This window comes from Labeo rohita, chromosome 20 (genome assembly GCF_022985175.1).
Source record: "Labeo rohita strain BAU-BD-2019 chromosome 20, IGBB_LRoh.1.0, whole genome shotgun sequence".
Taxonomy (NCBI): Eukaryota; Metazoa; Chordata; class Actinopteri; order Cypriniformes; family Cyprinidae; genus Labeo; species Labeo rohita.
In genome coordinates, this window is record NC_066888.1 from 27,115,107 (window position 1) to 27,140,132 (window position 25,026).

The 25,026-nt window shown below is 34.6% G+C and overlaps 1 protein-coding gene across 2 annotated transcripts; it reads left to right on the forward strand.

Annotated features, from left to right (window-relative positions):
- The first annotated feature begins 2,436 nt into the window (after nucleotides 1-2,436).
- Nucleotides 2,437-23,133, forward strand: gopc (golgi-associated PDZ and coiled-coil motif containing). 2 transcript variants are annotated; one of them, XM_051138839.1, is made up of 9 exons: nucleotides 2,437-2,927; nucleotides 8,953-9,117; nucleotides 11,772-11,795; nucleotides 15,151-15,326; nucleotides 15,438-15,603; nucleotides 16,969-17,064; nucleotides 17,181-17,345; nucleotides 17,787-17,961; nucleotides 20,081-23,133. In XM_051138839.1, the coding sequence occupies exons 1-9, from the start codon at nucleotides 2,646-2,648 to the stop codon at nucleotides 20,200-20,202; spliced, it is 1,371 nt and encodes a 456-aa protein (XP_050994796.1). In that variant the 5' UTR covers nucleotides 2,437-2,645; the 3' UTR covers nucleotides 20,203-23,133. The 2 variants fall into 2 exon arrangements, with proteins under 2 accessions (XP_050994796.1, XP_050994797.1); XM_051138840.1 differs by lacking the exon at nucleotides 11,772-11,795.
- Nucleotides 23,134-25,026: the final 1,893 nt, after the last annotated feature.

Here is a 25,026-nt window from a genome sequence, read left to right on the forward strand (position 1 = left end):
GTCCTGTCTGTTTAACTTGCTGATGAACTATTTACAACCTATTCTGTTAAACAAACGCATTTCTTCTGTATAAATGCTTTGGCCTCTCCTTGCACTCTGTAATATTAACTTGTCGAAATGAAGCTTTAAAACATAAAATGTAGAAAAAAAAAACCCATAACATTATTTATGCATTTTGTAAGTGCAGCGTCAATACTTGTGCTAAAAAAATAAAGAAAATAAAAAATAAGCGTATAGAACCCTGCATGGTTAATTAGGCCTAAATTGGTTAATTTGTGTCATTAATTTCACATAAATAAGCCAAATTTTACTTGCTCTAAATCTCTCCTTATTCAAAGTTGATCTAGACAAGTATATGGAGACTATCTAAAGTTTTGTTAATCCTAAATCCTGGTTTGGTTTGATGGGTTATAGGCCTAATGTTTCATAAAAAAAAACAACAAAAAAAAACAAAATTGATATACGTGCTCCAAATCCTGATCTAAATCAAGTGATTCACGAACCTGCATAGTTCCCATCAGAATCAAATGATTTGTGATTCACACTCCAAAGTACCAATCTGAAATGATTCACCCACCCGCTCCAAAAGCTTGATCTGAATCAAAAGATTCACAAACCTGCTCCGACGTTCTGATCTAAATCAAAAAAGATCAGCAAACCCGCCCCGTAGTCCTGTTCTGAATGAAATGATTTGCGAACCTGCTCCGAAGTTCCCATCTGAATCAAATGATTCACGAATCTGTTCCGAAGTCCCAATCTGAATCATATGATTTGCGATACACTCTCCGAATCTCGATCTAAATCAAATCATTCGTGAACCTGCTCTGAAGTTCCAATCTAAATCAAATTATTCGCTATACGTGTTCCAAAGTTCTGATCTGAATCAAACGATTCGTGAACCTGCTCCGAAGTCCCGATCTGAAAGAAATTGTTTGTGATACACGCTCTGAGGTCCTGAATAATGATTCACGGCGCGAACCCACTCTGAATTTCCGATCTGAATCAAATGATTTGCGATATGCGCTACCAAGTTCCGATCTGAATCAAATGATTTGCGATACATGCTCCTAAGTCTCGATCTGAATAATGATTCACGGACCGAAGTTCCGATCTGAATGAAATGATTTTCGAACCCACTCTGATTTTTTTCCGATCTGAATCAAATTATTTGCGATATGCGCTACCAAGTTCCGATCTGAATCAATGATTTGCGATACATGCTCCTAAGTCTCGATCTGAATAATGATTCACAGACCGAAGTTCTGATCTGAATTAAATGATTTGCGAACCCACTCCGAATTTCCGATCTGAATCAAATGATTTGCTATATGCACTACCAAGTTCTGATCTGAATCAAATGATTCGTGATAAATGCTCCTTAATCTCGATTTGAATAATGATTCACGGACCAAAGTTCCGATCTGAATTAAACGATTTGCAAACCTGCTCCGAAGTCCTGATCTGAATCAAATGATTCGACATGCGCACTTTGAAATCCCGATCTGAATCAAACGATTCACAATCCGCTTCAAAACAGTGAATCATTTTGCTATGCAATGGTTTAACTGATTCAGAGTTTCGAAAAGCTCCCTTTCACCCATCACTATGTGCTGTTTAAAATTATTACAAACCGAAATTCGAGAATTAATGGTTTTCTTTGAACTGTTTTTCTATAGTGAATAATTTAGTGAACTAAATGTTTAAAAGTTTGAATCTGTTTTTCTTTTCCTCCGCTTTACACAGCACTGTCAGTACTATTACACGCTTACCTCGCTAGTTTTATGAGACTGACTGAAAAAAGATAGAAGATAAATGTTTGTTTTTTAATTAATAAGTGTATCCCTTATTGCATTCTGACACATTCACTTTGGGCTAAAAATATTATTATTTTTTCATCATACTCTCTAAATCAGACTTAAGATTTTCCTAAATATTACAACTATTAAACAGTGCAAATATTAAATAATATTAATAACGGAAACCAAGCATTACAAACAATACAAACCATCAACTTTTACTATTAAAACCATTAAAAAATTATTTTCTGTAGTGTGTTTTGAGACATATTCCATTAGGATTTAATGGTTTTAACAAGCCACCAATAGAAGGTGACCAATTACCAGCAGAGACCAACAAGGTCCATTACAGTTTCCATTAAAACCAATACAAGTCCCATTATAACCAGTAAAACCATTAAAAATTTTGTGATGGTGTCTATTGTTTTTATTTTTTTTCAGCAGGATAGGCATTATTAAATTTACAAATATATCATACAGTTCAACAACTAATAAAATAATAATAGCTGTATTTATATTATGTCACAGATGGTCTAACAGTTGTAAATTCCCACGAAGCAAATTGAGGAAATCTGACGTACTCACTAATCGATTCGCTCGTCTATCGACTGCCTTCTTCATTGACGGGCCTCATCGTGTGGCAGACCAAACTAATCGATCCACGCTGTTGACTTGTGCGATCTCGGATTTCCTGGTCAGATGAGAGCACGGAAAACACGTCAACAGAACATCACCCTCACTCTCTTTCACATCAGAAGTTGTTAATATAACTTAAACAGCCAGGCGATCGCACCGAGGATAGGACTAAATTCAAGTTATCTGTACGTTGTTCCTGTATCCGTGTTGAATATGTCTGCGTCCGCTGGCGGTGCTGTATCTCCGGGCTCGGCCCTCTCTCCCGGTCCCGCTGCGGCTCCCGGCTCCGGCATGTCCATGTTCCGATGGCTGGAGGTGCTGGAGAAGGAGTTTGACAAGGCGTTCGTGGATGTGGATCTGTTACTGGGAGAAATCGACCCAGATCAGGCTGATATCACATATGAGGGCCGTCAGAAGATGACCAGTCTCAGCTCATGTTTTGCTCAGCTGTGTCATAAATCCCAAACCATCTTTCAGCTCAACCACAAACTAGAGGTGAGGAAATGAGATTGATATTCTCCTATAAATTCTCCAGACAAAGTTTATGTTCTTTTGTTTACTGACAGAACTGTATGTATTTAATTCTGGATGTTTCAATCTAAATGTTTAGGACTGACCAACTAGTACTTTTTGTTAGAATATATTATTTATGTATTATGGCTATAAGTCGTTAATAACTGGTATTTTATTTTATTTTACAAAACCAGAATATAAATAGATTATGGATGTTCTCTGAATTTTCAGCTACATATTTCAGATAGATTTCAAATTACAACCAATCTGCAATAACAAAAAGTAACATGCAAATATAGCACTCATCATAAGCAACCAGTCATAAGGGTAGTTTTTTTTTTTTTTTTTTGTAAATTGAGAATAAACAAGCTATCAATTCATGTGTGGTTTGTTATGATATAGGACAATATTTGGCTGAGATACAACTATTTGAAAACCAGGAATCTGAAGGTGCAAAAAAAAAAAAAAAAAAAAAAAAAAAAAAAAAAATTAAAAATACTGAGAAAATCGCCTTTAAAGTTGTCCAAATGAAGTTCTTAGCAATGCATATTACTATTAAAAAATTAAGTTTTGATACATTTACGGTAGGAAATGTACGAAATATCTTCAGGGAACATGATCTTTACTTAATATCCTAATGATTTTTGGCATAAAAGAAAAATCGATAATTTTGACCCATACAATGCATTGTTGACTATTGCTACAAATATACCCGTGAACTTGGAAAAATGAGGAAATTTTTGAAGTGTAATTTCCAAGCATGGAAAAGGCATGGAATCTCAGTGTAATGGAATTTTTGGAACATAAATGAAACATTTAATTGGTTGTAAATTGTTCTTTTTGATTGTAAAATCGTTTTAAAAAAAAAAACAAAAAAACAAAAAACAAGTGTGAATCCTGGAATAAAAACTGCTGTGTGTATAAATGGCAACGGTGCATCTTTTGCATTCTTAATTATTAATTTGAATCCTGCTATTCTGTTTCAGTAATGTTCTTGTTGCATAAACATGCACTTTTCATTCCTTGTTGCACATTGCAAAGATTACTTTAAATTCGGGACGTAATTACAGTGCGGCACTTTTGGCGAATAAGTAAGGCGTACAGTACAGTTAATCTGGTTATTTTTGCACAGTAAACCCAACAGAGATCAAAACCCCTACGTAAAAGCAAGATGTCATGATGGACGTGCATCTTGTACATATTTAGAGCAGAAGTTTTACATTTAAATAGGTAGTCTAAAATTTGTTTTGTCAAAATAAACTGTATAGGCTGAGTAACTTATGTCACAGAATAACCTGTTATGTTGCCTTTGATCTACTCGTCACTTGTAGGCTGATAAACATTGCTTATGTGCATAAAAATTAATGCACTTGTTGTTGTTTTTCTTATTTTTTTGAGACACACAGATGGCAGTATTTGGATGTCAGCTGCGTAAACAAGCATAAAAAGTTGCCAGTTTGTTAGCAAGGAAATGCTTTGCATACGGTGCAAACCGTGTTGGTGTAGGCATTAAAAAAAACCTGTTAAACCTGTATACCTAGTCAATACCAGACACTGGTCATTCTTCTGTTTAAACTGACTGCAGTGCATCACATTAATGATTCCTTAACTTCAACAGCACGCACTCATGTGCCAGGTCATGTTTTCATTAAGTATTGTTGCTGTTGAGCTCCGCTGTCTGTGATTTTTCTGTCACACAGACTGGATAATTGGCATCTTGTCTGTGTGTTGGCAGTTTCAAGCTTCTCGGGAGACAAGCTTGGGTAATCTGCTTTTCCTACCACTTTTCAAATCTGTTAATGGCTCTTTATCAAAGCTCCCAGTCCAATTTGAAAAGCAGTATTATCTTCCACAAGGGAAATATATCTTTGCCATGGAGGAATCACTTGAGTCCAGGAGATAAAATTCAAAATAACAGGTTCTGAAGTGTAGTGAGTCACTGGTATATTTGTGTGGGAGACTGAATTTCTTTCTGAAAAGGTAGTTAGGAGGTGAAGAGGTCGCACATACACCCACATCTTCACCGGCACTGCTGAGCAGAGCAGATTAACACACAGCTTGATAAAAAACTCCCTGCTGTACAAGAGGAGAATTGGATGTGACAGTGAAGATAGCAGCTTCCTGTCTTTAAAAAAGTACTGTGGCGGTACTATGGCACAATGATGGCCTCTTTTTCAGTATTTATATACATGGTAAGATACTATTTAGAAGGTGTCCCCTGTAATACCATAGTACATCTTTGTTAGTAAATACACCAACATCACATTGTTCAAAACCCGTAAGACCTTCATGCATCTTCCGAACACAAATTAAAATATTTTTGATGAAATCTGAAAGCTTTCTGACTCCGCAACGCAACTGACACGTTAAAGTCCCAGAAAGATAGTAAGGACATTGCTAATATAGTCCATGTGACATCAGTGGTTCAACCTTAAAGGAGAAGTCCACTTCCAAAACAACAATTTACAAATAATTTACTCACCCCTTGTCATTCAAGATGTTCATGTCTTTCTGTCTTCAGTCATCAAGAAATTATGGTTTTTGAGGAAAACATTTCAGGATTTTTCTTCATATAATGGACTTCAATTTTGAACTTCCGAAATGTCGTTTAAATGCAGCTTCAAAGGACTCTAAACGATCCCAGCTGAGGAAGAAGGGTCTTATCTAGTGAAACGATCTGTATTTTTTTTTTTGAAAAATAAAAATTTGTATACTTTTTAAGCGCAAAACTCGCGTAGCACAGGCTCTCGGATGCGCGTCCACGGGTCGTTCTTGAACGATTCGTTCATTTTGATGCTTTAATGTGACTCGCGAAGAACGAGTCGTCTCGGGGAGTGATTCGTCGAGTCACAAATGCGCAACATCCTATTAGGTTCTGTACTGGAATTAGTTATTTTCAAGTCGTTCGTTCATCTTATGGGGCTGTCACGTGATGCTGATTTTGCTCAAATTAACGAAATGACTCCCAAAAAGATTAGTTCATTTTGCTGAACGAGACTCAAAGGTCCGAGTCGGTAAAATGATCCGAACTTCCCATCACTACTATGAATCACGTCTAAGTTCATCATCTGTGTACTCCGGCTAAAAAAAAGGTAGAGAACGGTGAAAAACTCCAACTTATTGTCTCCTACAACTTTAGAATCGTCCGACACATTGTACCTTTTTGTTTGTAAACAGTGTTTGACTTACTTGCACTTTCTTTGCGTGTTCGCTTTGTAAACACTAGGTCTGTAGTTCCGCCTATGTTCCGCGTGACCTTTCGTCATGATTCAGTAGTATAATTTTATGCTTAAAAAGTATACAAATTTTTATTTTTCGAAAAAAAAAAAAAAAAAAAAAAAAAACAGATCGTTTCGCTAGATAAGACCCTTCTTCCTTAGGCGGGATCGTTTAGAGCCTTTTGAAGCTGCATTTAAACTACATTTTGGAAGTTCAAAATCGGGGGCACAATTGAAGTCCATTATATGAAGAAAAATCCTGAAATGCTTTCCTCAAAAACCATAATTTCTTTACGACTGAAGACAGAAAAACATGAACATCTTGGATGACAAGGGGGTGAGTACATTATTTGTAAATTGTTGTTTTGGAAGTGGACTTCTGCTTTAATTTTATAAAGCTACGAGAATATTTTTTGTGTGCAAAGAAAACAAAAATAATGACTTTATTTAACATTTGTTTCTTTTTTCTGTGTCTTTGGCACATGTTCACTCTCTCTGAAGGCTGCCACTGTATGAAAGTTCTTGGCCTGCAACAACAAGGCATTTTTCTCTAGTTATAGGCTGCATTACACATACTGAAGTCCCTTGAGGTGCCTTTGCTTCGAGTCAGATTCAGTTACATTGTTAAGTTTAGAGAAGATACTCGGTTTTGCTAGTAGAAGTGTTGTTACGGAGTATATACACTACCAGTCAAACGTTTTATATATTTTAAAATGTAATTTATTTCTGTGATCAAAGCTGAATTTTCAGCATTATTACTCCAGTCTTCAGTGTCACATGAACCTTAAGATATCATTCTAATATGTTGATTTGCTATTCAAGAAAACATTATTATTATTATTATTATTATTATTATTACTATTATTATAAATATTTAAAACAGTTGAGTATATTTTTTTTTTTTTGATGAATACAAAGATCAGCATTTATCTGAAATAAAAAGTTTTTGTAACATTATATACTATTTTTATTTTTATTTTTTTGGGGGAAAGAAATAATATAAACTAATACTTTTATTTAGTAAGGATGCTTTAAATTGATCAAAGGTGATGATAAAGACATAATGTTACAAAAGATTTCTATTTCAGATAAATGCTGTTCTTCAAAACTTTCTATTCATCAAAGAAACCTGAAAAATTCTCCTTAGCTGTTTTCAACATAATAAATATATTTTTAGCAGCAAATCAGAATATTAGAATGATTTCTGAAGGATCATGTGACTGGAGTAATGATGCTAAAAATTCAGTTTTGAAATCACACGAATAAATTACATTTTGAAATATATTCAAATAATAAACAGTTATTTTAAATAGTAAAAATATTTCAAAATGTTCCTGTTTTTGCTGTACTTTGGATCAAATAAATGCAAAATTTTGACTGGTAGTGTAGACTTACTAGCATCTTAAAGTAGACTGTCATTTTTTTTTTATTGGGAGGGGCTGCAGTGGGAATCTAAAGTATTCTGAGCAGCTGTAGGCAATGGGTTCAGATTCACCATTCTCACTGTACTCGTTCTAGAACGACTCCTGACAGATAAATGAACCTTCTCTGCTGTGTTACTGCTGAATATGAGAGTCCCTCAGCTAACCTTGGCTATCTAGCAGAGATGGGGCGTATAAATAAATGAGTAGTTTTTTCTATAAGAGGACTTTTATTTCAAACCTTGATGCATCTTCCTTATTTAAAAGGCTGAGATGCTGGTTGAGCTGCTTTCTAATGGCGGGGAGTTTCGTTGGGAGACCGGATGTCATTACTCACCACGGCTGTGGTTGCTGATGAGTGTGTCAAATGGGAGTACGCTCTTCTGAAGGGAAGCGGAAACAGTAGAAAGAGGAAGATGAACAGTTGAACAGTTTAATGAACAGTTCTGAACAGAAAAGCTTATTTATGTTTAGGATAAACGGATGAATTAAATCTGATATGGTCTATGTACAGTTTTTTTTGAGATATCTGACTCTTAGTTATTTGTGGCTTGAAAGGAAAATCCAATCCAAACGACTTGGTTTGAAATCCAATTTTTCTAATGAAATCCAAAAAGATTTAATGTGTTATTCAGGACTGTAACATCATACACAAAGCCTCGATTGACGTACTATGCAGTGAATGTGCATGCATGAATGTGTGAGATTAGCAAAATATTCTGTTTTCCGTCTTGTCTTTTAAAAGGAATAATTCACCCCAAAAATGAAAATGTACTCACCCTCTGGCCATCTAAGATGTAGATGAGTTTGTTTCTTTGTCAGAACAGATTTGGAGAAATTTAGCATTATACTTGCTCACCAATAGATCCTCTGCAGTGAATGGGTGCCGTCAGAATGAGAGTCCAAACAGCTGATAAAAACATCACAATAATTCACAAGTAATCCACACCACTCCAGTCTATCAGTTAACATGAAGTAAAGTGAAAAGCTGCATGTTTATAAGAACAAATCCACCATTAAGATGTTTTTCCATGAATTTTTGTTTTTTTGGGGTGAACTATTCCTTTAAAATGAATAGAGTCGCTCACATAGAGAACATGGCTCAACATGCCAAAAGACTTGCACTAATTGCTAGTCCAGAGTCTGTTTCCTCAAAAAGCCATAGTTTACAGCTTTGGGTCTGTTAGAATAAACATTTGTTTTCATTTTCATATTTTTTCATTTTCCTTGATCTGTATGTCTGCTCTATTTTGGATTGGAAAAGGATAGGTCAGTACTTCATACACAGACACTACTTGAGTCAGCATGTCTGAGTATGATTCATGATTCTTGGATAGCAAGTTAATACTATGTGTGTGTGTGTTTTAGGCTCAGCTGGTGGACCTGCGGTCGGAGTTGACAGATGTCCAGGCGGAGAAGGCTGTGGTGGAGAAGGAGGTTCATGAACAGCTTCTGCAACTTCACGCAATGCAGCTCAAACTCCAAGCCAAAGGCGGACAGGCGGTCGACTCGGACTCCATCAAGGACAGGATGGTGGGCACAGCATCAGATTCCTACAAATGTAGCAGAACCAAGACTAGATTTAATGCCTAGTAGAGTTACTGAAAATTGGCTAGATATAACATGTTAGCATTACGGCCACCCAGATCTTCAACTCAATTAAGTGTCAAAAGTATGTGAACACCTAATCACTCAACATCTCATTCCAAAACTATGGGAATTAATGTAGAATTGGAACTGTTATAATGGCCTCTACTCTTTTGGGAAAGCTTTTTTGACAAAGGAATTTGGGGTGTCAGGCCTGGAAGTGATGTTAGACTAACTAGTTGAGTGGGATTTCCAGCAGGCCAATCGAGTTATTCCAGACCCATCTAAAAAGCATTACTTAAGAGCGAACCAAGAGCCTGTTTTGTGTACAGGACTATTGTCGTCGTTTAGCAAACAAACCACAGACTATCAATGTGTGCTGTAGGTTTAGTTTTCCATTCACTGGAACTGATGCCTAGAGAAAACCATCCTTATTTACGACTTTTCGTATTCCATGTTACAAAGTATGCAAATAGAAGATAAGCAGATAATTATGTTCTTGTTACAACCAACAACCAATGAATTCCATATTATTTTGTCTAAATAAATTCAAAATAAAACAGTAAAAGCTAACCTAACAGAATGAAAAATTATTTAAAAATTATTAAAATTTGAGAATTGAAAATTTTGTATATTAAAGATTTTTGTAGCATGTAAAGTTATTTTTGAGTTTATTAATTTTTGCTGAAGATTACATTTAACAGCAGTATATATACTGTTCAAAATGTTTGGGGTTGGTAAGATTTTTAAAAATGTTTTTGAAAAAAGTTTCTTATGCTCACTAAGTCTGCATTTATTTATTAAAAAATGCATTAAAACAGTAATATAGTGAAATATTATTACAATTTAAAATAACTGTTTTCTATCTGAATACATTTTAAAATGTAATTTATTCCTGTGATCAAAGCTGAATTTTCAGCATCATTATTCCAGTCTTCAGTGTCACATGATCCTTCAGAAATCATTTTAGTATACTGATTTGCTGCTCAAGAAACATTTGTGTCCTTGCTAAATAAAATTATGAATGTATTTCAAAAACAATCTTACTGACCCTAAACATTCAATATAAGCTAATACTAGGGCTGCCCTCGACTAAACATTTGTCTGGTTGACTAGTAGTCATTCATTTTAAGCATTAGTTAACTATTAGTCGCACATTCATTAATAAACCATATAAATCATAATAATGAGCCTTTAATTGCCCACATAGATTAAAAAGCACTCAAGCGCACACAAAAAAGCTTGCCACAGCGCACCAGCAGATATAATAGTTATAAATGTGTCAGAGAAAATAATTTATCTTATAATTTAATGATAAACTTGCACTTTTTTTGCTTTCGGCTTAAGAGATGAAGTCAGCGAAACTGACTCGTCATCTCTGCAGTAGTGGATGCGCCTGTATGCGTGTTTCATGCAGATTATATAATCGGTGAATATTTGTTTTCTGTTTGAATTGGTTCATTTAAAAGTAGACATACACTGAGTTTCGAAGTTTTGCACTCAAGTTTGGAGAGAAAGCAGAAAGCACATCATGTTTGCTTTAATTATTTTACAAAAGCACAACGTTTTGTTGTTATTGTGAGTGCACACAAAAAACGTAGTCTTTACAGATTTAAAAGATGTATTTATCTGTATGACCAAAAATGACAGAGTATTTTAAGAGCAAGAGACCGCACCGACGCCTACATCTGTCATGCAGTGAGCTTGCTACTGTTCAGCTTCCACACTCTGCACAGACGCTTCAATAGTGCACATTTTTCTCGGTTAACATTAGATTGAGCGGCCATGTAAAGTTGCTACTACTTAGATATTTCAGATCATAAGCCATATTTGAGGTTGATGAATGATAAGTGAGCATTTGGAGGTCCAGCCCAATGTACTATATTACCACAAAGACCAGCTGTTAACGATCTGCTTGTTTTGGACTGCATGACTTCACCACTTCCTGTGGCATTTTGTTTTTCTGCGACTAAGCAACTTATAAATTTTGGTCAACCAAGTCTCTTTTTATCAAGTAATGGTTAGTCGACTATTAGGTGGCAGCCCTAGCTAATACCATTAAATTAAAAAACACTATTTAAAAACCTTTCAGCTCAAGCTGATGTTGCTTTCAGAGGCAGTTTGTAACTCGACAGTGGGTGTTGAAGCTGCAGACAGTGTTTGTGCACTTTACACTTCAGCACTCACTGTCCTATTCTGTGAGCTTCTGTGGCTGACCAGCCATTGCCCCTAGACTTTTTCACTTCTCTGTAGGATCAGTAGAGTAGTCAAGGGCACAAATCTGACAAACCGACTTGTATGTCTACATGGCTGTATGCTTCAGTTTATCCAGCCGTCACTAATTAGTACATGTGTCTACATACTTTTGACTGTGTAGCGTAGCTGTGACATTTAACAGTGTTGTTGTAATAGCAGTATCTCTTTGTATAATCAGCTGTAATGAACACTAACAGGCTGTGGTTGGGTTGGCACTCTGCTCTGTGTCTTCCTGACTTAACCCTCCTGATGTATGAATGAATGATGATGCTTCTGTAACCGGCCTTCCTGTTTAACCCTGCCTCTCTAACCTTTGACCCTCTGTTTTTCTTCTCAATCTTAAGCCTGTTCCTTCAGTGGAGGACAAGGTAAGGTTTGCATTGTTTTGAGTCTGTGTGTGTCCCGTCTAACTCTACTTTTTCCTTCTGTTATTGCTTCTGCTGTGTTTAACCATCCATAATGAACAGATATGAACTTTTTGTGTACTAGTAGATTAACTACTAGAGGTGAGTGATATATATTGGTAGCCGATACATTTGAACCAACTGATGGGGTTAAAATAAAAAAGTAAAATGATCTGTATCGACCACCACAAGCTGTTAAAGGGATAGCTCACCCAAAAATCACCCTCAAGCCATCCTAGGTGTATATGACTTTCTTCTTTCAAACGAATACAGTCAGAGTTATGTTAAAAAATGTCTTGGCTCTTTCAAGCTTTATAATGGCAGTGAATGGCTGTTAAGATTTTAAAGTCCAATAAAGTGCATCCGTCCATCATAAAAAGTGCTCCACATGACTCCGGGGGGTTATTAAAGGACTTCTGAAGCAAATTGATGCATTTGTGTGATAAAAATATTCATGTTTAAAACTTAATAAACCATAATCTCTAGCTTTCGCTAACTGTTGCATGCCAATCAAATGAAATCAGTATTAACAAAATTAATTTGTACTACAGAGGTGGCACAGAAGAACACAAAAGAGGCTTGTAGGTGTATTTGTATGTTTAATGAGGCTCAGAGGTGGCATGAGTGCAATCAAATTCATAAATTCATGTTGAGATTAATGTTTTAAATATAACATTTTGAATATAGAAATATTAAATTGTTTAAAATGACTGAAAAGATACTTTAAAAATGAAACTAAAACTGCCAGGTGGTGGAAAGTCACTGATTTAATTACTGAATCATTAATTTCTTTGATTCGTTCGAATGGCTGATTCACTTAGGAATGAAGCAAGTAACTGTCTTTATGAATGGGAAATTAAATCACAGACTCACTAGATTAATTTAAAAATGCACGTTCATTCATAAATGAAACACCGCTGTGTTTGAATGGAGATGCGCAGCAGCTCAGTTGTGACTTTCAAACTATTTTTGACAACGAAATAGAGAAAAATCAGGCAATAGTGTTATAGTCACACAATGTAAGTCACTTAATATTAACTTCTTGTTTATTTAACCGTTGTATTAAATCAATATCTCATTTACAAACTTCCTTAAAAATCATTAAAAGCTGTCACTCATCTTAGTTCATTGCGATCTCACAAAGGTTTATTATAATCAACGAAGCTCTCTACACTGCACAATTAATCTCTTATTTACACTCTCTACACTTTGTTTATGAAAGGGTTTGTGAGATATGTCAGTAATCCATTATTCAACATTGCAAAACATAGAAACCTTTGAAGCTCCTCTCAGTACAAATACAAATATGCTGATCGGTCAGTATTTTTTCATAATCGCATGCTGTAGTTTGACTGAAATGGTCGAACTGTAGAGCCCTGGCGGAAGCTAGAGATTACAGTTTATAGCGTTTTAAATAAAGATAATTTCTTTCACAAATGGATCAGTTCACTTCAGGAGGCCTTTATTAACCCTCCAGAGACATATGGAGCACTTTTTATGATGGATAGATGTACTTTATTGGGCTTTAAAATCTCAACAGCCATTCACTTCCATTATAAATCTTGGAAGAGCCAGGACATTTTTTTCATATAACTCCGACTGTATTTGTCTGAAGAAGAAAGTCAGGGTGAGTAAATCTTGGGGTTATTTTTATTTTTGAGTGAACTATCCCTTTAAGCTGCGGTCATTTACTGGTGTTGGGTGAAATTTTGTGGGCAATATCCAGTATTTAAAATAGTAAATTCACATTGACCAAGAGAATGCTGCTTGGTATACACATTTAATAGACATTTTTTGCCTGCAAAATGCCACTGAAATATTGGTAATATGACCGCACATTTAATTACTGGTACAAGTTGATCAATATCAGCCCTGAAGTTCAGTATCGGTACATAGCTAATGCTAGATGTGCCTTTTTCACTCCAGGGATTGTAACAAATGAAGAAATGCCATTCAGCTGGCTTCATTTCACAATATTGGCAAACTTATTTATGACAATGTTAAATCTACGTTTGTTACAATTCTATAGTATGTGCACATATTTAGTGGTGGGTCATTCTGCGTCAACTCAACCAGAGGTCCCAGGCTCAAATTTTTGATTTTGCTAATGATGAAAGCCAAAATATTAAATGTCATGGATGAATATGCACTGCGTAATCCACTATTGTGTAGAGAGGGGTCAAAATGGCAATTTTCACCTGAGATTGGGAGCCAAATTACATGGGGTTAAAAATGACTTAAGAAAGATGGCAACATCATGATGTTATTTTTACACAGAGATTGGTAGTTCCGTTAGTAAAATTTTTCGCCTTTAGCAAACTTTGTTGTGCCAATGGTGACCATTCAAAAATGGGGAAACAGCACTTTTCAAGTTTTTAATCCAAAGTTTGCATGTCTGGAACTCAAGAAGTATTAAAGATATCTTAATGCCCTTTTAGATATTGGGTCTTAACAAACTTTCCTTTTGGCATCATCATTTTTTAGGCCCTACGCGGTTCGGTTCCAGAGATATTAGAATTTTAATATGGCTCCAGGAGTAAATCGCTAAATTGTACACATTTTCAGTGGTCAAAAACCAAATGTGGATAAATTTGCAAAAATATGAGACGATTTTCTTTTAAAGAGGAATGTCTGAAGAGCAATTAATGTTGAGCTAGAAATGTATCTTGTTTCCTTCTGTCAAGACAAGTGCATGGAACAAACCTGAGTGCCACAAATATTCTTTTTCCAATCTTTGCGTGCCTATAACTCTAAAAGTACTAAAGATATCGCAATATGATTTTAGATTCTAGAACTTAGATTTAGAACTTTTCTTCTGGAATCTTCTGGAATCTCTGGGATGTCATTCAGTCCCAGAGATATGGGGATCTCAATGAGGCTCTATGTTCAGACTGTTAATTCTACCCATTTTCAGGGGTCAAAAACCAAAAGTTGGTCACTTTGTAAACAGCCGATACTAATTTTATTTAAACAACAATGTCTGAAGAATAAAAAATGTTGAAATTAGAATTGTATCTTGTTTCTGAAATTTCCTCTATCAGGGAAGTTTCTTAAGTTTGGTTGATTTGACACAGAATGACCCTGGTACGTTTAAGCTAGAGTGTTTGTTTGTCCTGTGATCTCACCTCACTGTTGTGAAGTTGTAGTTTTTGTGGTGACGTAGGTTTTCTGTTCTTGTCCTACTGGACAGCACATTGAAAAAGCTGTTAATGACAGTGTTTTGGTGTGACTCTTTTGCGAATTGCATCAGTATACATACATAATCAGAGGTTTGCGCTCAACTGCTCACCTTTGGTCTTTGTCTGATTACATGTCACAGGAGAAAGAGCTAGAGGCCAGTAAGAAAGAAAAAGTGAAGGAGGCCAAGTTGGAGGCAGAGGTGAAGATGTTGAAGAAAGAGAACGAGGCCCTCCGCAGGCACATTGCGGTATTACAGGCTGAGGTGTATGGAGCCAGACTGGCAGCCAAGTATCTGGACAAAGAGCTGGCTGGGAGGTAAGAGACTGCATTGTTCCTCTGCCCTCATTGACCATTATGTATATATCAAGATTGGCACCGAGTACTGGGTGTCAGTTTATACCTGAATGCTCTTTTTATTTTATTTAGGGTGCAGCAGATTCAGTTGCTCGGGAGAGACATGAAAGGACCGGCTCATGACAAACTGTGGAACCAGCTTGAAGCTGAGATTCACCTGCACCGCCACAAAACGGTGATTCGAGCCTGCAGGGGGCGCAATGATCCCAAAAAACCCTTGCCATCACCTGTGGGGCATGTAAGACAGCATATTTAATTACAAGTTATTTTGCGTACAGAAGGTGAACTAGTTTTCTTGAGGTATATGAGAGTACACTTTGACTAGACAAGAGAAAGATTTGCCTTTGGTGAATTTTACCCCAAAATAAAAAGGTAAAAATTTTATTTAATATTTATTTATTTATTTATTTTGTGATTATTATTAACTAAAAATAATTATGAGAAATAAACATTTAACTTAAATAAAACAAAATAGAAAAAATGTAAAATGTATTTCAGCTAGTTGCCAAGTCAGCATTTTCAAGTAAATGTTGAATTAAATTTTTAAAAATTAAAATGCAAACAAAAAAACTTAAACAAAACAAAAAATTAAATTAAAATGTAAAAAATATAAAAACAAAATATAAAAATAAAACTGAATTCAGAATATTAGCAACAACTATAGTAGTATGAAAGTATTTTTTATTTGTTTTTTTTTTTGTATAAAATAAAATTTTGCATTAAATAAAAAATATTTTAAAATAAGATTTAACATTTAATATAAAATGTATATAATATATAAGTATATAATATTTAAAGTAAATATATTTTACATGTTAAAAATAAAATTCAGATTTTTTTATATTTAAGTATTAACAATGACTTAAATATTAGTCTTTCAAATTATATATTTTAATACATTTAATTGAAGTATACTTTAAATATTAAATATACGATATACTGTCACGAAAATGAAAATTTTCTGCAGTACAGCTGATACTACTATAAATGTGAAAATAACGCCACAATATAAAAAAATATATATGTAATAGTCTTTATTCAAATATAATAAATAAAATCAAATTTAAAACTTAAACAAAAACTAAAATTTAAATGAAAACAGAAAATATAAAACTAAAATTGAATTCAGAATATTAGCAACAACTATAGTAGTATGAAGTATTTTTTATTTTATTTTTTTAGTATAAAATACAAGTTTGCATTAAAAATATTTAAAAATAAGATTTAACATTTAATCTGATTTTTGCACTGACATTAAATCTTTTTAAACTCTATTTAAATATTTATTTTTTGTACTTTAGTATATAGAATGTGTATAATATAGTATATAAGTATATAATGTATTTAAATTAAATATATTTTAGATATATTAAATATAAAATTCATTTTTTTTTATATTTAAATATTAATCAAAAATAAATTAATAAATAAAATAAATAAATAAATAAATAAATATATATATATATATATATATATATATATATATATATATATATTTTTTTTTTTTTCATTTATTTATTGTTTTTTTTTTTTTTTTTTTCTGTTTGATTTTGTTAAAAACTATGAATGTTTTCATATGTCATTTATGTATTCACCTATCCAGGACACAGATTCTCTGAAAAAGACTCAGGGAGTCGGCCCTATACGCAAAGTGGTTTTGACCAAAGAAGATCACGAAGGACTTGGCATCTCCATTACCGTGAGTTCAACCTTTTCATTTCATATGCAGGCTAATTCATCTACTTTCAGTGGATGAATCACTGTATGTTCCAAGATCAAAGTCCTGATTCGATGTTTGCATTGCAATTACCACAGGGCGGTAAAGAGCACGGCGTTCCCATCCTCATCTCCGAAATCCACCCCACCCAGCCTGCAGAGCGCTGCGGAGGACTGCATGTGGGAGATGCCATCTTAGCAGTCAACAACATCAACCTGAGAGATGCAAAGCACAAAGAGGCCGTCACCATCCTCTCACAGCAGGTGAGAGATACGCACGGTTCAGTGTGCAGCTCGACCAGGGGGCTGTCAGATCAGGATTAGCATATGACCTATAACTTATTATTAGAACCATGTTTCAATCCCATCCTAACACCTGCTGAGAACCTCCCAAAGGTTAAGATGCTCTTTGGGCTTGTGAAGTCTAATTACGAATGGTTTGAAGAGAACATACTTGTTACCCGTCATCCTCATATTGTTTACAAACCCATTAGATTTCTTTTCTGTTGGAAAAGGACTTGGACTGTCAGGCACTGAAATTACAAAAATACCCCATAGACAAATCATAAGTGGTTTATATGACTCACGCACAAGCCTCTGAAGTCGTACAATAACAAAGGTTATATTTGCTTACCAAATGTAACTGGCTTGTTTACACACACCTACTCTTCCCAGATACTCACGTAGTTGTTCTTTTCTCTGCAGAGGGGGGAAATTGAGTTTGAAGTGGTTTACGTGGCTCCAGAGGTGGACTCTGATGATGAGAACGTGGAGTATGAAGATGACAGCGGACATCGCTATCGGCTGTACCTGGATGAGCTGGAGGAGGGATCAGGAGCCAGTCACAATAATGGCACTGCTGACCCCGCTTCCCTACAAGGCAAGTGCATTCGACAGGGTTCATACAGATAATGTGTAATGAAATAGACTTTTCAAGCGCTATTTATTTTTTTAATTTCAGGGAATTTAATCAGAGATCTCACTTATCAAACAATGTCTGATCTTTCACATTCTAAAAAAGATAAACAGATAGATAAAAATATAGTATATAATAAAATTGCAAAAATAAAGCGAAGCAACAAAGAGAGAAATAAAGCACAAAAAGCAAATGGACAGTTATTCTGGCAGCAACACGTGCGATACCAATTTAAAATGTACAATATATACAATTATATACATTAAAAACAAGGGTATAGGTTTGATTTTGTATATATAGATACTTTTTTTTTTTTTTTCTAAAGTTCTGTTAATCCTAAAAAATGTATCTCTATATTCATCCTATGTGTCTTCTAAGGTGTAAATGTTTTTTTTTTAACCTGGCAACACATCCCTTACTCCAAAAAAAACCCCACATGGTTACTATTAGTTAAATCATGGTAACCACAAATTAACCATAACCTTTTACTAACCACAAAACCACAGTTAATTTTCTTAAGGGATTTTTATTTGTGTATAATTTTTTTCTGTCTTTTTTCTGAATAATGATCTGCAAAGTCCCGATCTGAATCAAATGATTCACCAAATGCGAACTTACAATCTAAATCAAATGATTTGCGAACCCGCTCCGAAGTTTCGATCTACATCTAATGATTTGTGAAAGGCAATTCGAAGTCCCGATTTAAATCAAATGATTTGCAATACGATTGGAGCTCTTGGAAATGATTTGCCTTCCAAAGTCCCGATCTGAATAACGATTTGGGAATCATCGGATCAGGACTCGGAGTGCAGATCCCAAATCAATCAATTTGCGAAATGATTCACGAACCCGCTCCAAAGTTCTGTACTAAATCAAATGATTTGCATTATGCGCTTAAAAATCTTAATCTAAATCAAATGATTCACAAACCTGCTCCAAATTCCCGATCTGAATCAAATGATTTGCAATGCACAATTTGAAGTCCCAAACTGACTTTGACTGATTTTTGAAAAAATCAAATAATTGGAGATATGCGGATCCGAACACCTGATCTAAATAATGATTTGCGAACCTGCTCTGAAGTCCCGATCTGAATCAAAAGATTCACAATACGCAAAGGTTCAGTCTAAATCAAATGATTTGCGAACCTGCTTTGAAATCCTGATCTGAAACAAATTATTTGCGATACACGCTTTGAAGTGCCAAACTGAATCAAATGATTTGTGATACAGGGTCCAAAGTTCCAATCTGAATCAAAAAAATTTGTGATGCGTGCTCCAAGAGACAATCTGAGTAATGATTATCGAACCCGCTCTAAAGTCCCGATTTGAATCAAATGATTCGTAATGCAATTGGAACGCTTTGAAATGATTTGCAGTCGCCATCATTCAGATCAGGACTCAGAGCATGGATTGAGAATCATTCAGTTCGCGAAATGATTTGCAAAACTGATCCAAAGTTCCGATCTAAATCAAATGATTCGCAGTACGCAATTTGATTGGAGCGCTTCGAAACAGTGAATCATTTTGGGACGCAATGATTTGGAGTTTTGAAAAGCTCAGTTTCATTCATCACTGTATGTGCTTTTTAAAGTCATTACAAGTGATGTCGAAATTCGAAAATGAATGACTTTTTTAATTTAATCTGGTTTTTGTTAGTGAATCGCTAGAAATTAATGATCGAAGTCAGTCGAAGCGTAAATGACTCGCTAAATTGATTCAGTTCATCTGTTCCTCTTTTCACGTCTTCAGCCATGTTTACACAACATTGTCAGTAGTACGACTGGTCTGAAATAAGCTAAAAAAGATGTTTTTTGAATTTTGTGTGAATAGGAATGTTAGAAATAGGAATAATTTTCAAGGGTTTTCCAGGCCTTACATTTTAAAAAGTCAAATTCAAGTACTTCAAGCGCCTGGTACAAACCCTGATTTAATGAATTCATTTAAAAACAGCATTCATCAATATCTTATTGTTTTGATCAATTTGATAACAGTATCAATTTTCTTAAATGGGAAAAAACATTTTTTTGAATGTAATCATATAATTAAAGTCTATATACCATTCGTTTTCTTTCTCCTTACAGCTGTAGGGAAGCATTTAGTGAACAACAGAACAGAGAATGGAGATGCCGCCTTGTCCAGTGAAAGCCCTTCAGACGACAAGACCTCCAAGACAGCAGCAGAGTCTGCAGAAAGTTCGTCCTAGATCTCCAGACTAGCAGAATGATCCTGGAGATGACAGAGAGGGAGAGGAGCGTCAGACGCAGAGACGGAGACCAGAAAGAGATTAAGACTGCACATGTATAATATGTAACATACCAGATTCTTCTTGTTTTATGCCGTTTGGAGAACAGACTGCTTCGACGTCCACTGGAGATGGATGAACCACTGAGAAGGGAAGAGGACATAATGTTACTCAGTGGCCACAAAGGATTGTTTGCACGTCACCATCTTGGTTTATAGTTGTAACGAAACACTTGAGGGGACAAAATGACGATCTGCGTAATTGAGTAAATTGAGTGGATACAATTCTATGGTAGAAGAGTTTTGATTCTTGACTTCCTCTTTTGTGTAACCCTCTGTAGGTGAGCTCAGTATGAGCTCAAATGTAGGGCTTCTACTTTAATGATTCACACGTCTTCTCTTGTACTGAAGTAGATGGATATAGCAGTGAGTTACTGTTTGCTCAAAATGTATGCACATTGTTTTTAACGTCTCTGTTTTAGCTTAATGTGATCCTGTCCTGCTCCAAAGCAAAGGCAAACAGGATGATGCTACTTCCTGTTTTGCACACAGGGTGGTCAGTAGGTGATGGGAAAAGAAACGACACAGTGCACATCCATGTGCTTTCATTTTTTTGCTTACTTCACTAACAATCCAAGAACAGAAGTGGACAGGTGCCATTTAGTTGATCTAGAATGGCTTTGGGGTGAACTTTGTAGAAGAGATTTCCAGGTCATATTTTACAGCAAAGAAAACAAAAATTATATATTTTAGAATTTTAATAATTCTAATAACTTAATTCTCTGTGGCATTATTTTTTAAATAATAAATACGTTTCCCCCATGTTGTAACATGCTAATTTGGCTGTTATTTCAAGTTAATTATATAATTTTGTTTAAATAAATAATAAAATAACACCAATAATAATTAATAGTACTAAATTAGTAATTAATCAATAATTTGGTTTAAATACTAAAAAATAATACCAATTATAATTAATAGTACTAAATTAATAATGAATCAATTTTCTTTTTTCTCACTATATTAATCTAATTTTTTTTGTATTTTCAGAACAATGAATCACATTCCCCCAAAATTCCTCAACATTGTAATCATTGTAACATGTGATTTTATTTTTTTTAATTAAATTTATTACAAAAATGTATATGTTACTGACAGTTGGTTAAAGGGTGAACGTGCTAATTATCCATGAAAAATAATATTTTGTTTATATTGTCACAATGCAAAAGCAAAAAAAATTGTAATAACCACTGCCCTTAATGGAACATAATTTTCTTTCTTTAATATTATATATATATATATATATATATATATAAAATTTAGTTTAAATAAATAATAAAATAATACCAATAATAATTACTAGTACTAAATTAATAATGAATCAATTTTCTTTTTCTCCCACTATATTATAGTGTGGGGGTTTCAGGACAACGAATCACATTTCCCCTAAATTCCTCAACACTGAAATAATTGTAATGTGATTTTTATTATATATTTTTTATTAAATCCATTACAAAATATATACGTTACTGACAGCTGAATAAAGGGTGAATGTGCTAATTATCCATGAAAAATAATATTTTTCATGAAAATAATGTCAATGCAAAAACAAAAAAAATAGTAATAATTACTGCCCCAAATGAAACAGAATTTTCTTTATTAAAAAATTGTAATAATGAATTATTACAAATATTTTATAATAATGAATTATTATTTATATATAATAATTTGTTTATTTATTTATTTTTAATAAAGAAAATTGTTTCATTTGGGGCAGCAAGTTTTTTAAAGGGTGAAATATGACCTAGACATTTTATGATATCCACTCTTACATATCTGTAACATGTCCATCTACACCTGATAGTGCCACTGAACCTACTGTATTAACAGTGTCTTTGAAAAAGATACTGAAATGAACTGGTTAGGGAAGTGTACTTGCATTTTTACACAGTAATGTAGCATAGCGTATTTAATCCAAGCCAATTTACTCTATATATTATGTAAAAAAAAAAAAAACAAACAAACATAAAATTGTACAGAAATTGAGGATGAGGATTCTCACCAACTACCTTGCCCTATTCAGTCTCTGTAGAGTCGGCTGTAGTGCCTCAAAATCTGTGAATTGTAAGATCATTACTGTATAGATCACTAGAAGAAGTTCCTATAATGATCAGTGTTGCTTTACTACCATCGAGTTATTTAACATATCACTGCTCTCTCAATCTGTTCTCTCACTAGCATTTTCCGAAAGGTTTTTATCACATTATCACCATCTAATGCTCCAGTCTGAATGCCTGATTGCTCTACTGTATTTAAATGAAACATATGGGCTGCATAGCAATAACACATTCGCTAAACAACTGCTTTTCACTGTTGAAAGTAAAACAGATTGGTGGTTAGACGGTCTTAGGTTTTTCAGCAAGGAAACATAGCTTAAATATGAAATAAGTTATTTGTTTATATCACACTTAGTCTGTTATTTAACACCCCACTGTAATGGCCACAGGTGTTTGTAGATGTCAGGCAGATGAGGGCATTCGGGACAATCAGCTTTTGACAGTTCTGTCTTCTCTTATCAGTATGTGGGCTGGTTCAGTGGACTGTTGTTGCTTTTATTTTCTAGTTACTGATTTGTTGATCTGGGAGAAGATTTATTTGTGTGAGACAAAATTCTTCCCACACTGCCAGTGCATGGCACTGCACAAATGCAACTTTGACGTGGAGGAACATTTCTCCTTTTTATAGCCAATTCTTTTTGCCTGATTACTTTTTCTGTTCACTCTGTTTTTCCAATGTCATAGGATTTGTCATAGGGAGACTGGGAATAAATGTTCCACTTGTAGTTATTGTACGACATGAAATGTTTCAATAAACTTAAATTTATTTGCCCAGAGCATCGTGTTTTGTTGGGGTGTGGTGGATAACAGGGTTTTATTGTAACAGGTTGCAGTAACTCATTTAAACATGAGGTGGCAGTACGGCTTGACAGAAGGAATACAAAACAAAAGCCCTACGCTATCAAAAACTTTCCTGTAAAAGGACTTGCTACAAAATATTTACAGAACCTAGTTTTTACATTGTTGGTAATATTTCAAGATTAACACTTCCTCAACGCAACTCAAATCTCAGGAAGGATTTTGTTACTTTTTAAATATATATATATATATATATATATTCCTAGGATATACAAATGGAAATCTTCTCTTGTTATTTCTAGAATATGATTAAATAAAACGCTATATCCTGTCATCATCGCTGAAAAGTGTGATTTTATCTGTCTATCCTGACTAGCACTGAGAAAGTAACGTACTGTACCATGTAACGTTCTGGTAACGCCGCTCTGGTTTCCTCCACATCTTGGCTTCAGTAAAGTTCTATTAGATAATGCTACAAAAAGGCAATATAAAGTTTAATACATACTACATTAACCATATAAACCGTAAATACCAGAAACAACAGTTGCTACAGAAGAGATGCACTCATAAATATTAATAATGTGACGTTCGCCCAAACTGCTTGACTTATTTGTTAAAAGGCAAACGCTCCACAAATAGCCGCGAGGCAAATAGAATATTCAGGGTAATTTTTATTTCTTTATTTTATTTTTAATATTAAGTTAATGAAAGCAACGTAAACCGACCTTATTAATATTCATAATGTAGCAGGATTCGTTATGTAACGCGCAGGTGTGAACAAGGATATATAAATGTAAATCTCTAGAATATGATTCAGTAAATTTCTATATCCTGACATCACTGAAAAATGTGCCTCCACCTGTCTGACAAGCACTGAGAAAGTTAATGTACTGTACCATGTAACGCTGTAGTAACGCTGCTCTGGGTTGCTCCACACACTGGCTTCAGTCTGGATTATAATACTAAAAAACATGGAGTTCAAAGTTCAATACACACTAAATTAACCATATAAACAGTATATATTAACATATTAGAAACAACGGTTACGACAGAAGCGATGCGCTCATGAATATTAATTACGTAATATGACGTTCGCCCAATCGTCTTAACCGAAAGGAAAACGATTATAAACACGCAGGTGTGAACAAGGATGTATGAACGTAAATTTGCTCTTGTTATCTCCAGAATATGATTCAATAAAATCCTATATCCTGTCATCTTTGAAAAATGTGCCTCCACCTGTCTGACTAGCACTGAGGAAGTTAACGTACTGTACCGTGTAACGCCGCTCTGGGTTGCAACATTGGCTTCAGAAAAGGTCTAGATCACTGATCTATATATATGACTGGATCGCTCATTGCGTTCTAAACTGCCATGAGGCAGTGAAGCCACCGGAAGTGTTCGATCCGCCATCTTACTATTCCCTACCGACAGAGAGCACCATTGACGCACAGCTAAACCACTGACCTGAAATCACCCGATTTTAAGCGTATCAGTCACACAGGACTAGTTTTTATGATATGTGTATGTAAATTAATTTTTACTTAAAATCTTATCTACAGTATTTATCGTCTTTTCGAACAGGATAAGCGATGTTTTGAAATCGTTCAGGTGGGTGTGTCAGCTGCGCATTTGCCGACACAGTTCTGATCTTAACACAAAATATATTTCTTAACATAAGGAATTACGCAGGAAATAGTAAACATGAACATATATCTGGAATTAGTATCTAAAATTGATTCGAACATATAATAAAAAATACAATACAAGCCTGTTATATTGCTCTGTGTTGTATTGAAATTCAAATCTTGGAAATAAAGCATGATGTCTTTAAATCCGTACCAAATGAAATTAGTCAGCGTTATTCCTCC

Bases quoted from the DNA above. Each gene is read 5' to 3' on its own strand.
- gopc (XM_051138839.1), top strand. From the start codon at position 2,646: ATGTCTGCGTCCGCTGGCGGTGCTGTATCTCCGGGCTCGGCCCTCTCT. The intron at 11,796-15,150 runs GTAAGGTTTGCA...TACATGTCACAG, and splicing joins TTCCTTCAGTGGAGGACAAG to GAGAAAGAGCTAGAGGCCAG. The intron at 15,327-15,437 runs GTAAGAGACTGC...TATTTTATTTAG, and splicing joins GACAAAGAGCTGGCTGGGAG to GGTGCAGCAGATTCAGTTGC.